General features: G+C 45.8%; 2 protein-coding genes across 2 annotated transcripts; one reads left to right on the forward strand and one right to left on the reverse strand.

The window, feature by feature from the left end:
- The first annotated feature begins 951 nt into the window (after nt 1-951).
- Nucleotides 952-5,411, forward strand: LOC139838278 (uncharacterized). Its single transcript, XM_071827676.1, has 2 exons — nt 952-2,077; nt 3,184-5,411. Exons 1-2 carry the CDS (start codon nt 952-954, stop codon nt 5,409-5,411), a joined length of 3,354 nt encoding a protein of 1,117 aa, XP_071683777.1.
- Nucleotides 5,412-6,337: 926 nt separating this feature from the next.
- Nucleotides 6,338-12,980, reverse strand: LOC127345776 (flowering time control protein FY). Its single transcript, XM_051372295.2, has 18 exons — nt 12,658-12,980; nt 12,367-12,458; nt 12,148-12,216; nt 11,126-11,230; nt 10,248-10,343; nt 10,090-10,172; nt 9,927-9,998; nt 9,746-9,843; nt 9,568-9,627; nt 9,438-9,498; nt 9,275-9,362; nt 8,852-8,915; nt 8,580-8,658; nt 8,235-8,324; nt 7,918-8,006; nt 7,258-7,640; nt 6,722-6,979; nt 6,338-6,576 (listed from the first exon to the last, which is right to left on the reverse strand). Exons 1-18 carry the CDS (start codon nt 12,872-12,874, stop codon nt 6,502-6,504), a joined length of 2,079 nt encoding a protein of 692 aa, XP_051228255.1. The 5' UTR covers nt 12,875-12,980; the 3' UTR covers nt 6,338-6,501.
- Between the last annotated feature and the right edge of the window lie 869 nt (nt 12,981-13,849).

The following is a 13,849-nucleotide window of genomic DNA, read 5'->3' on the forward strand; positions in this document are numbered from 1 at the left end:
CACGCCAAGGACATCGACGGTTACCGTATGGTAGTAGATAGAGGTACAGTGGTTGCGGCGCCGGATCTTCTCCTCCCACGTGCAACTGTCCAGCACGAGCACGGTGGCCGCCGGGCATACGAAGCGGCGGGTAGTGGGAGACAACGGAAGGTTAGCGCCGTCCTTGTCCTTGTCTGTTGCGTCGATGATGACGTGGTCGAGGCGGATGGCAGCGAGCGCCGGCGCGGCGTCGATGAAGCGTTGGAGAGAGCTTAGGTGCAGAGTGCTGCAGCTCAGCCGTAGGGACGACAGCCGCGGGAGCAAGAGGGCGGCGGCCTCCGTCTTGTAAAGGAATCCATTGCATTTGGTGAGCTGCAGGAACCGAAGTGTCTTCAGCGGCAGGGAGTCGACGGTGAGCGTGTAGAGGTATTTCGGATAATAGTCACTCGGATCTTAATTTGGCGACAAGCCGGAGCTCCTTGACGCGCGCGGCGTGCCACCCGGTAGGAGAGCACGGCGTCGACCAAGATCGTGGACTTGGAGTCGAGGCGCAGGGTGAGCCTGGTGACGCGGACGTCGGCGGCGTCGAGCGCCGCCCGGGCAGCGGAGAAGAAGCGGGCGCGGTCGGCGCCCCGTCTCGAGGTTTACGGCGCCCGAGGAGGGCCAGAGCGGCGCGCGCCATCGTCGCGAGAGCGCGGTGGTGGAGGCGGCCTGCTTGAGCGGGGCGAAGTGGAGGATGCTGTTAGAGATAGAATCAATCTCCGTTATTGTAGGGAGTTGTTACCTAATACAACTCACCTTTCCCTCTCCCTCACGATGTAATCTATCTCCTATATAAAGCAATACAATGTTTGCCTGCTCGGTATCCGAGTAGAGAGATTTCTACCTGATCTTATATGGTATCAGACCGGCTCTTCCGCCGAATCCTCTGATCGCAACGAATCGTCCCCGTCGTTCGTCGTCATCTCCCTCATGGCGTCGTCCTCCGCTGCCCCGGTTCTCAACCTCGGGCACCCCTTGACGGACAAGCTCTCCCGCACCAACTATCACGGCTGGCGAGCCCAGGTGCTGCCCGCGATCCGCGGTGCTCGCGTCTTCGGCCTCCTCGATGGCTCGGACGCTGCACCTCCGGAGATGCTGACGGAGAAATCTGCTGACAAAGATGGAGCAGATCAAACGGAGAAATCCGTTCCCAACCCTGCCTATGACGCCTGGATAGCTCGGGATCAAATCGTCCTCGGCTACCTCCTTCAGTCGATCGGGCCTGAGGTTCTGCCTCACGTCCACCGGATCGAGACTGCCGACGGAGTCTGGCAGGCGGTTGAGGAGATGTTCGCGTCGCACTGCCAGACCAAGATCACGAATCTTCGAATCCAACTGGCTAACACCAAGAAATTGCAGATGTCCACTGATGCTTTTCTCACCAAGATGCAGGGCATTGTTGACGAGCTCGCGACTGCTGGCGAGGTCATCACCGCTCGGGAGCATGTCTCCTTCATCCTCGCCGGCTTAGGAGGCTCCTACAACTCCCTTGTCGCCGCCCTCAGCGTCGGTACCACCCAGATCTCCCTGTCCGCCTTGTATGCACAACTGCGGGCGTATGATCACCGCCAGGAGATGCTTGGTGGCGGCTCCTCCGACATGGACTTTGAGTCATCTGCCAACGCCGCTCAGCGTCAAGGACGCGGGCGCCAGACAAACCGGTCACGTGGTGACCGTGCTGACTACTCAGATCGCCGTGACTCACGACGCGATGATCGTCGTGATGATCGCCCACCTCGTCAAGGCCGTGCTGGCGGTCGGGCACCGTCTGCAGGGGGCCGTGGTCGCGGCCGTGGTCGCCGTCGCACCACACCATGGGTGGACGTCACCTGCCGAATCTGCGACAAAGAGGGCCACCCTGCCAAAGACTGCTGGTGGCGGTTTCAAGACGAAGATGATGCCGATGATAAAGAAGCTCATGCTGCGTCCTATGGCGTTGATACTAATTGGTACCAGGACAGCGGTGCTACTCATCACATCACCGGGGAGCTCCAAAACATGACCGTCCGCGACAAATATCGTGGCAGTGACAAGGTCAACACTGCAGGTGGACATGGTATGCCTATATCTCATGTTGGTCATTCAATTGTTCGTACTCCTGCTCAAAATTTTCATCTTCATAATGCCCTCCATGTTCCACATGCCTCTAAAAACCTGCTCTCCGTTCATCGTTTCACCTATGACAATCGCGTGTTTATTGAATTCCATCCTTTCTTCTTTTTGATCAAGGACCAGGTCACGCGGAAAATAATTCATAGAGGTCGCTGCGTTGGGGGGCTCTATCCACTCATATCATCCCTGATGTCGTCATCACAGTCTCCCAAGCATGCCTATACTGCCGCCAAGCCATCACAAGCAAGGTGACATAGTCGTTTAGGTCATCCGTCTTTAGCCATTGTTAGGCAAATTATTAGCAAGAATAAACTTCTCTCTGTTAGAGATTCTAGTTCTGAGTCAGTGTGTGATTCGTGTCAGCGAGCTAAAAGTCATCAGTTGCCTTATCCGATTTCCACTAGTGTTTCTACTGCCCCTCTTCAGTTAATATTTTCTGAAGTATGGGGTCCTGCACCCACTTCTGTAGGTCGCCATGATTATTATGTAAGCTTTATTGATGATTATAGCAAGTTTACTTGGATCTATTTGCTCAAGAAAAAATCTGATGCTTACAATGCCTTTGTCAATTTTCAAAAACTGGTTGAACGCCAACTTGACACTAAAATCCTCACTGTTCAGTCTGATTGGGGGGAGAGTATGAAAAACTCAACTCTCTGTTTCAGTCACAGGGGATTTCTCACCATGTCTCCTGTCCTCATGCCCACCAACAGAATGGTTCTGCTGAAAGAAAGCATCGCCATATTGTAGAAGTTGGGCTAGCACTGCTTGCTCATGCACACATGCCTCTCAAATTCTGGGATGAAGCTTTCCTAACTGCTACATACCTTATCAATATGCTCCCTAGCAAAGTCATCAATAATGACACTCCAGTTCATCGCCTACTAGGAACTCACCCATCATATAAATCTCTCCGTGTCTTTGGGTGTGCTTGTTGGCCAAATTTGCGCCCCTACAATAAGCGCAAGCTTGCTTTCCGATCCAAACAGTGTGTCTTCATTGGCTATAGCCCTCGGCATAAAGGGGTAAAATGTCTTGATGTTACAACAGGGCGCGTTTATATTTCCAGAGATGTGGTGTTTGATGAGGCCATATTTCCCTTTAAAACTCTTCATCCAAATGCTGGCGCCCTGTTTCGCAAAGAGATACTCTTGCTTGATCCATCCCTCCATCCGTTTACTCCTGAGAACGAACAATTTGATGACACACATGATGATTTTATGCATGCTACTAACCCTGTGCAAAGTGTTCCTCTTACTGTTCCGCAGGGTCCTACAACTCAGCATCACGATACTCCTCAAAATTCGGCTGAAATTGATGCCTCTAGCAGCTCAAATTCGTCACATGAAATAACGGCAGCAGAGGACACGGGCGCTGAACACGAGAAAGATTCTCTGGCAGAATCCCCCTCGGGATCGTCTCCCAGATCCACCTCGGATCATTCGCCCGCCAGTCAGAGGCCGTCTGGCCCATCTGGCGCGTCTGCCCGCCCTGCGTTGGATCGCTCTGCCTCCGCGTCGGGATCATCTGCGCCCGCCTCCTCCAGCGAACAGACCACAGCGTCGCCTGCAGGATCTGCTACGGCTCCTGCCCGCACCCAGACAACAGCGCCTGGATCCTCTGTGCCGCCCAATTCTGTGGCCCCTCCTGCGCCTCGCCCAGTTACACGTGCGTCTCGTGGTATCCGTAAACCCCGTGAGTACACCGATGGCACTGTTCGCTGGGGCTTGTCTGCTATATCCACTGAGCCACCGAATCTTCAGGTTGCTTTGCAAGATCCCAAATGGAAACATGCCATGGACGAAGAATATCATGCACTTATGAAGAATCAAACATGGCATCTTGTTTCTCCACGACATGGTACTAATATTATTGATTGTCGATGGATTTACAAGGTCAAGCACAAGGCTGATGGGTCTGTTGATAGATACAAGGCTCGTCTTGTCTCCAAAGGGTTCAAACAACGGTATGGCCTTGATTATGAGGAGACTTTCAGTCCTGTTGTGAAAATAGCTACAGTTCGTCTTGTCCTAGCCATTTCAGTATCCAGGGGATGGAGTTTGCGACAGTTGGATGTTAAGAACGCGTTTTTACATGGTGTTCTGGAAGAGGACGTTTATATGCGTCAGCCACCTGGCTATGAAGATCCTCGGTATAAAAATTATATTTGCAAACTAGACAAGGCACTATATGGGCTGAAGCAAGCACCTCGGGCATGGTATTCTCGGTTGAGTTCCCAGCTACTTCGGTATGGTTTCAAGGCATCCAAGTCAGACACATCTCTCTTCATATACCGTAAGCACCATGTTACCATGTTCATGCTCATCTATGTTGATGATATTATTGTGTCTAGCTCCTCTCAAGCTGCTACTGATGCACTTCTCCAAGCTCTTAGCAAAGAATTTGCCAATAAAGATCTTGGTCAACTCCATTATTTCTTGGGGCTTGAGGTCCACTCGATCTCTGGTGGCATTCTTCTTAGTCAGGAGAAATATGCTCAGGATGTTCTTGCTCGTGTTGGTATGGCTCACTGTTCTGGCTGTCCTACACCACTTTCGTCTTCTGAGAAGATAACAGCAAGGGAGGGAGATCTGTTAGGACCTGAAGATAGTACTAATTGCAGATCCATGGTAGGAGCACTGCAGTATCTTACTCTCACACGACCTGATATCTCATATGCAGTCAATAAGGTGTGTCAATATTTGCATGCTCCAACTACTGTACACTGGACAGCAGCAAAGCGCATACTCAGATATGTAAAGCATACAGTAAGCATGGGACTCACATTCATGAAGTCTACCTCTACTTTGGTTAGTGCTTTCTCTGATGCAGATTGGGCTGGATGTCCTGATGATAGAAGATCCACTGGAGGTTTTGCTGTATTTTTTGGACCAAATCTGATTTCTTGGAGTGCCAAGAAGCAGGCTACAGTTTCAAGGTCCAAGATCAAGGTAGAGTATAAATCAGTGGCCAATGCCACAGCAGAATTAATATGGGTACAGTCACTGCTTGCTGAACTTGGAGTGAAACTGAACCGAACACCTTGTTTATGGTGTGATAATTTGGGAGCTACATATTTGTCTGCAAATCCAGTGTTTCATGCAAGAGCCAAACACATTGAAATAGATTTTCACTTTGTCAGAGAACGAGTGCTGAAGAGACAACTTGAGATTCGGTTCATTCCTTCGAAAGATCAAGTGGCTGATGGGTTTACCAAACCGCTTCCAGTACGGAGCTTCGAAGTGTTTAGATTTAATCTCAACTTGAGAAAGTTGTGATTAAGGGAGGGTGTTAGAGATAGAATCAATCTCCGTTATTGTAGGGAGTTGTTACCTAATACAACTCACCTTTTCCTCTCCCTCACGATGTAATCTATCTCCTATATAAAGCAATACAATGTTTGCCTGCTCGGTATCCGAGTAGAGAGATTTCTACCTGATCTTATAGATGCGACGGAGGAGGTCGTCGGGGAGTTCGGACAGACGGTCGCCGCCACGGCCCATGCCGGCGGCGCGATCGTGATTTCGACGTACGGCGACGCGAGAGGACGCGATCGATGGCCGAGTGCTTGACAGACAAGGTATTTTTCTTGTTAGCTGGGCATGGGTCCTGATCCGTTTCTTTTTCTTGTTGGGTGAAGGCCTGATCCGTTTACAACTCGGTGAATTCCGACGCCACAAAGGAAAATACGCTCCGAGTTCGTAAAAAAGAAAAGAAAATACGTTCCAATATACTTTTGTGCTAAGATGTGTGTACGACGCTAAATCAAACGGCGCAGAACACAAACAAACCACGGTGCGCCAACTGTGGCCTCACTTGACATCTGAATAAGAACCAGTGCCAGCTGAGTTCTTCAGAATGGAGAAAACTGATTAGCATATCAATTTGACAAGTCAGTTCATACTGAACTCTCTTGCTGTATTCTTCTAGAATAGTGAAGGAGTTTTCAGAAAATATTGACTTATGAACGTTCATGCAGCAGATCTATCTACCAAGTAGGATCTCTTCCACGCTCAAGACTTCAGTAGAGCACACAAGAACGGTACAAGAGTTTCAGCATAAGAATACAAGTCCATTTCATTTCACGGTAATGTTGCAGCACGACATCAGGCAAGAAAATAGTGTCCAAGCAAAAAGGAACCAAATCTACCAAGAGAGAAAAAAAAATCCTAGCTAGCAAAGAAGCGAGATAAATATCTCAAACTTGCCAGAATCCAACAGTTGACTTTCTCGAATAAGATTTAATGGTTTTACATTGAATGCAGCTGCAAATCTACACCGGCTTTGCTCAGATAAAATTAATGGTTTACACTGAGGCAGCCCAGAAAATTTTAAGCTCGCTTTCGGCATTGTACAGTTATAAAGATATTATTGCGGTGCTGCACCGCGAGGTGGGGGGTGCTGTGGTGGCGGTGGTGGAAGGCCAACGTTGCCCATCCCAGGCTGCAACGACCAACAAAATACATCAGCAAATATAACCGAGTTATAACACAAGAGCTAAATAATAAAGAATCTACAAGACATAGCCTGCCCTAACCAAGTCTATTCAGACATGACAGATCAACTAAAGCGCGTCAAGAAATCTTACTTGGTAGGAACCTAGACCAGGAATTGACATTTGCCCTTGTGGAGCCATTTGTCCCTGAGGCCGGTTGTACATGCCACCCATAGGGAAGTTCTGCATGCCGGAAGAACCTGGTGCACCTTGGATGTTCCCCATTCCGTTTGGGAAGCCACCCATCGGAGGCATATTGTTGGGAGGGCCGGAACCAGGATGCGTCTGATTCATGCCAATCAAGTGCTGTGGCATTTGAGGCATCATCTGGTTCGACGAACCTTGCATTGCCTGCAAAGATGAAAACAAACATGTCAGCCAATGTTAACAAAGATTCAACAGAGGAGGCAGTATAAATGTTATAGAATGTAATACTAGAGATATAACAAGGATTCATATATATTCATGTTTTATCTCGAATATGTAGCATAAGGGTGTGGCACCCTATTCCTCCAGTTTTAATAAAAGCATTGATCAACGTTGAAGAACAAACCAGACACAAGACCTAACTAAAGGTTTATTAGTAAACTATCGGAATAAAATACAGATAAGGTATTGGTGAATAGTACCATCGGGTGTGGCATCGGCGGTAGTGGTGGGTTCACTGGCGATTGCCCTGGCATCGATGAAAGCTGAGGAAGTGATGGTCGAGGTCCTTGTTGATGAGGAAGCATGTGTGCTGGTGGTTGCAGCTGAGGCATGTTTGGAGGTGGTGGCCTGAACTGATGTTGCAGCTGAGGCATCTGTTGATAGTGTTGCTGCTGCCCAGTGGATAGAAGAGATGGATGAGGACCTGGTGGCAACGGAGGCGGGCCAGGTGGAAGACCAGGAAGACCAGGTATAGATTGGGCATCTATACCAGGAATTGCACCACCAAATGGTCCGGGTGTTGGTTCAGGCATCTGGAATCCACCCGGACCATGAACAACAAAACCGGAGCGTTGGTCATTACCTGATAATAAAAAGTTAAATTTTGAATTAGCCATCTGTTGTCCAGTTAAAGAGAAGAAAACCAAACAATATATGGAGCACGAAGGCACTATCAAACAAACAGATAAAGTGAATTTATAATGTTCATCGAACTTTCTAGCTAACTTAAATCATGCAACCAGAAGGTATGCATTTACCAGCTTCTGCAAGCACATTCAAATACACATCTTGTCTCCAAGACTAGAACGAGATGTGAAATTAATCAAAAACAGAATAAGCTGAGAGCAAATCAAAGTGACCTTGAAACTGTCCACCATTGAATTTATCACGGCTGGTATCACCAGGCCTGTTTCTACACCAGAATCTCGTAGCATGATCATTGCCCCCGCTGAAAGAAAATAATAAGATATCAGCAATAATTAACACAAGGAGACATACTGAAAAGGTAGTTTGAATAGATACAGGAAAAATAACTAAATGTTACAATTGGCATGTTTCTACATTTACAGTTATAACGTTATAGGTATATTATAAAAATAGTAACATACAAGCAGATGATCAGTATGTATACACTAAGATCAAAAATTCAGAAAGTAATAGTTTGCAAATGAAGTACCTGGAAAGTAGATAGCCCACTGGATGCCAAGCAAGGTCCCAGACACTATTGTCATGTGCACCACTTATTTCTATCTGAGGGGTTTCATGGCTGCCAAACAAGGAAATATTTGTGTGAAATTGAGATATCATTTCAAACTAACAAATGTAATTAGAGATTATCTTGAGAAAAGCATGAAAATAAACAGACTTAATTAGTCATATACTTCATGGCCATCTTAACACTAGAAAATCACAGCAAATGAGTTCCAAATACCAGTCTGTCCAAATTGGATTTAGATTCATGGTAACAAACTGCCAGGACAGAAAGAATTATTATGTCAATGGCTCTTTTGGTGTCTCTTACCCGACCAACCAATGAAAGATTCCTCCATCATAACTTCCACTAACAAAGTATTCTTCGTGAAACGGATGCCATGCCAAAGCTGCAGAAATATTTAGTAAATAAAACACTACTCATTCATTACAACCATGTTGAACAGGAGAATTAATATTGTAATTTCATGTCTAGTGTTTAAGTGATTAGTCTGAGCGTGTAAAGCAAATTAACAACAATCTGATATATAAAATCTTAAAGGTAGGAAACATAAGATTCAAATTATGTGATGACAATCTAACCAGTTACATCCTTATTGTGCCCACGGAAGGATTCAAGCTCTTTCATGGATCTAATATCATATAACTGCAGAAAACAGATTAAAAATAACATGTGAGAAATTATCAGATATAGTGTGAATAATTTCAGCAGGTGCACCAAGTTCCTCAAGGCACATGCCATTTAGGAAGGGATTTCAGAAAGTATCACATTTAATTCAGCTGTGAGGAAAGAGTAAGAGTTCCTTCCCAGTTACACTATTAAGCAGAACTTGTTGGACATGAATGATTACTAAGCAGGTCTAACAGCTTGCTTTTTATCATGTGGCCCAGGGGTCGTGCTGAATACATCAGAAAAACTAAGGTACGAGCTTATTTTTATATAAGCACTACTTAGTTCAGAAGGAAAGCCCAAACAGAACATGGTTAAAAAGTTAAGTTATTCACCTTGATAACCTGATCCTTAGAGGCAGTCAATACCCAGTTCCCATTCTGATTCCACTTTACACACTGCACAATGTTTTTATGACCATGGCTGCAGAAATAGCTCGTCATACGCTGACATACCACAGAACTTCAAAATTAGCAACATAATACGAACAATACTTACAATGACCGTAGCTCTCTACCACTTTTTGCATCCCAGAGTTTCACAAGATAGTCTTTACCACCTGAATAGCACAGAAACGAATGAGCTCTGGACAAATAAGCTAAGTAAACTAGCAATATTAATAACTAACCTGAGACCAATAAAGATTTTGTGGGATGCCAATCGACACTTTTAACATCCCAACCATGGCCTGGCTGAGTTTGAAGGCAACATCAAGTTAATTCACATACAAAATTAATAACACAAAGTAACTTACACACGCAAGCATAAAGCAGTACAGGCACATAAGATAAGTTTAGCAACATTACCAGTTAAAGATCTTTCTTCTTGGCATCTTGCAAAGTCCCAAACCTTCACAGTTGTGTCATCAGAACACGAACAGAACTTCAAGTCTGTTCTACAGAAGCTGTGCAAAGTATGTGCTTAAGTAGGGAAGGAACAATATCTTGTTATAGCTAAAGTAACGAAAACACATAGCACAGTAATCACCTCAAGTCACGGACTGATTCTCTATGGGCAGTTTTATTCACTTTAACGTTATTCATGTTACTTTGCCAATACCTGCAACAGATTCAAAACATGCAATTAACAGGTCAAACAATTTGGTGTTTTTTAAGGGCCAGTTCCAGAAATGATACAGGGTCAAACATACTTTATTGCACCACCATCGTCCCCTGTAACCATCCAATTTTCATTGTGACTCCAAATCATTGATCTCACAGCTTGATCATGAGCCTATTCATCAAATTCACAAAAAATGAGTCACATTGACTAACAGACTAGTAAGTTCACACGCATCTTATGTGGTACCTGAAGAATCATTTCAAAATTAAAAGATTGTCCATTCCATAGGGTAAATTCACCACTCTGGGATCCAGTAATAAGCCGGCGGCCTGTAGGAGTCCACTTTACACACAAAGAACAACATGTTAGGCTCAGACAGGTGAAAAGGAAAACAGAACAAAAGTAACAATGAAGTAGAAAATCCATTACAGCTTCGACTAGATCACAATAATGTGAAGAGGCTGGCATCGAGTTATCAAACTGGTCTACCAATTATTTTTTGAATATGGATTTCGAAGTGCCAGTGGATCTAGGTAACAGAGTTTAATTCATTCAGTGTTGTTAATCCTTGAATAAATAAGTCTACCACCCAAATGATGAATGTTAACTAAGATTCAAATACTGAAGGACTATGCACAAATTTCATATGCATTAGACTTCTGAACCAAATTACTGGCTAGAGATAAAGATGACATTAGATAGAACAGAATAAGAAGCTTAATTCTAACACATTCTGACAGTATTGATGTTAATTTTTCCTTTAATGACTGGAAGCCAAGAACATTATTGAAACTTGAAACATGCAACAAGCCAGTAACCACACTACCTGCAATCATCAATTTAACATTTCAACTGGAAACAAAGTGCATTAATGCAAGATGTCAAGGTGTCAAAAGACCACATGTAAATCAGGCACCAAATTAGCTACTTATATCATGACTCCTCTTATATAATTCAACATCTATCTTTCGTATTAAGCATCATAGATATTATCCCTACGTTGGAATCGTATTCAAGTTCAAACTGAAACACCATGGATTGCTGAAGCTCTCTTGGACATATAAAAGTAAGTTGCTAAAGCAGGAACGTTAGGAATGTGGAGAGATGTTTATCACATAACTCACCACGACACAGTTTATGGAGCACCGGTTCTTATTGATAGATGAATGAACAAATTTGCTGGCAAAACTTGTCGAGGGGTTGTCTGGGTATGCGACAGATGGCAACATCTGCAATAAGCCAACCGTTTTACTCAGGAAACCTTGATAAGAAAAAATGGAAGGGATAGTCTTGTATTCATAATACCGTAGATACAGATGATTTAGAGAAGTTGCACAGTTTACATAAAATCCATCAGAATTTTATTGTTGTAGATGGTAAATGATAAAACTGGAAACAAAATAAGCACTGCCCTGCTGTAATCATATCCAAACCCTTAACCAAGTAGACCAAGTGGTAACTAAATAGCACCACTACACTTACTCCTCTGTGTCCACGAAGAGGTTAAAACAACCCACAACTACAAAATGTTTTTCACTAGAGAGGGTAGCAGTTATATCACTGCTTCCTGGAACAATCAACAGTTCAACGCACCACCAGGGTCACCCGTTAACTGAACCAATATTATCTGCCACTAGGGACAAACTACTTTGTATCTTTGTGCCTTCTCAGTGTCTTCTTCTAGTACAAAATGGCGCTCATTTCAATGTGTATTCGAAGGGGGGAACTAGGGGAAAATTGCATACTGCAATACATGGCCACTCATTCAGGATTCGCTATATCTAGACACAGAGCAGTATTAAGATTGTCCTGCCTTTCATTCTACTCAACAGTAGTTGTAGTGGCCTGGCGCTGGTGAAATAACCATATATGATCTTAGCTAGCTAGACAATGGAACAGGAGGTTTATTCCAAACTAAGAGACAGGAGAAACAGAAGGATTGTTCCAAACAAATTGGCTTAAAATCTAGTTGTGCATTATGAAGATTTGTCCACATATATATCATAGATACCTTGACATTTAACCCACCACAAAGGACTCTGTAAGTATAAAATGTATAAAAATTGCAACCAGTATCTTTAAATCAGCAAAGTAAAATCTTATACGATCTGAATATATTATTCATCCAAAGTAGTAGGAAACGTACGTCGACGACAGCAGCTGCAGTCGGCTGCAACGTGAATCTGTCCCTCGCATCCCGCTGCCACATGCGAGCCTGCGCAAAATGAACTTATGAGAGTTTCATATCCATGTGGTTTTCCGTAAGACAAATGAAGGATATGCAAAATGAATCGTATTTTTCGTGGGACATGGCTCAAAACATTGCATCGGTCTGGCTTCTAGGGAAGATAGTACTGCATATTACCTGAGCGTATCGGACCAGTGAGCTGGTGCAGTCCACCGTCCGCCGCTGCACGGGCTTCCGCATCCTCTTCGCGCCGAAACTGTCGCCGTAAGCTGAATTCAGCCAAAATCAATCAGTGGATGTATACAGTAAAGTTTACAAACAGCTGTAAGGCCGTGACACAATTCAAAGCAGTTTGAGGTGGTTTCTATTTAGGAAAAATCTAGCCCACGGTGGTAAGAAGAAAACGGAGCGGTAACCTAGCTGCCCTAACCCTAACGAATGGCGACTGCAGGAGAGTGGCGCGGTTACCGTCGAACGGCTGCTGTTGCTGTTGCTGCTGCTGATGGGGCGGCGGGGCTCCCGGGTGCGCGGCGTAGTCGGGCGGGAGGTTGGTGGAGGACGCGGCGGAGAGCTGGCGCATCGGCGGCTGCAGCGGGCCGCGGTAGAAGTCCCCGCCGCCGGGCTGCTGCGGCGGCGGGTGCTGCGGCGGAGGCGGCGGCGGCGGTTGCTGCTGCTGCTGCATCATCTCCGGCGCCTCGCCGGGACCGGGCTAGGGTTTAGGGTCCGTGCGGCGGGAAAAGGGGCGTCGAGTGGAGGCCGCCGGGAGCGTGAGCGCAGTTGGCCGAGGGGTTTGGTGGTTGGAACGGGACGATGGGGAGCCTGGGGATTGGTGGGCCACGAGTAGAAGCCCACTCTGCTTCTTTGGGCCGCCCGATTCTATGCAAACACGGACACGACATTCAGCCTAGGCACACTCCCAAATAAATCCCGGTGGTTAATTCATCTATTAGGGAATGGTTTTGGTTGGTACTTCATCCCCGTGGGGATTTTATTGGAGGCAAACTCTTCCCATTTGGCAAGGTGGGATGGATCTGTGTTACCATTATCCATACCCGATAACCGTGAAATTCTCGTTAGGCACATGACATGTGGCACTAGGGTACAAGATAGATATGTATAGGTACCAGAAAACATTAATCCTATTGTGCTCACATTTCCTCTCCCGTCCCCAACCACCGTAGCCCCCAAATACCAACTCCCAAATGCTCACCTCTCCTTTCTAAACTCCTGATCCAGTCAGCCCCATCATCCTACCATGTTGTCATTTTATTTTGGGCTCATAGTTACTAGCTAAAGCGGGAATGGTTAACCGATGGGGACGGGGATGGTAAAAGACCTGGCCCCATGACAGTTAATGGGAATGGGAACGGAGAAAATTTTCCTGCATGGGGATGGTTATGGTTCAGCAATAACCAGTGGTTAGTGTTGTTAGCGTATGTAATATGGTACGTGTATATGTACGGAGTAGTACTCCGACTATACACGTACATCTTATGTACTGCCACGTAGGGGGCTTTTCCCTACTCTATATAACACGCAACCGATGGCCCGACAGGGCACGCATCGTTACACCAAAACCAACATGGTATCAGAGCGGGTCTCTTCCCTCTAGCTGCCAAAACCCTAAAAAAAAATTGTCGCCGCCGCCGCAGCCTTAGTC

The sequence above is a fragment of the Lolium perenne genome, chromosome 3 (genome assembly GCF_019359855.2).
Source record: "Lolium perenne isolate Kyuss_39 chromosome 3, Kyuss_2.0, whole genome shotgun sequence".
Lineage (NCBI taxonomy): Eukaryota > Viridiplantae > Streptophyta > Magnoliopsida > Poales > Poaceae > Lolium > Lolium perenne.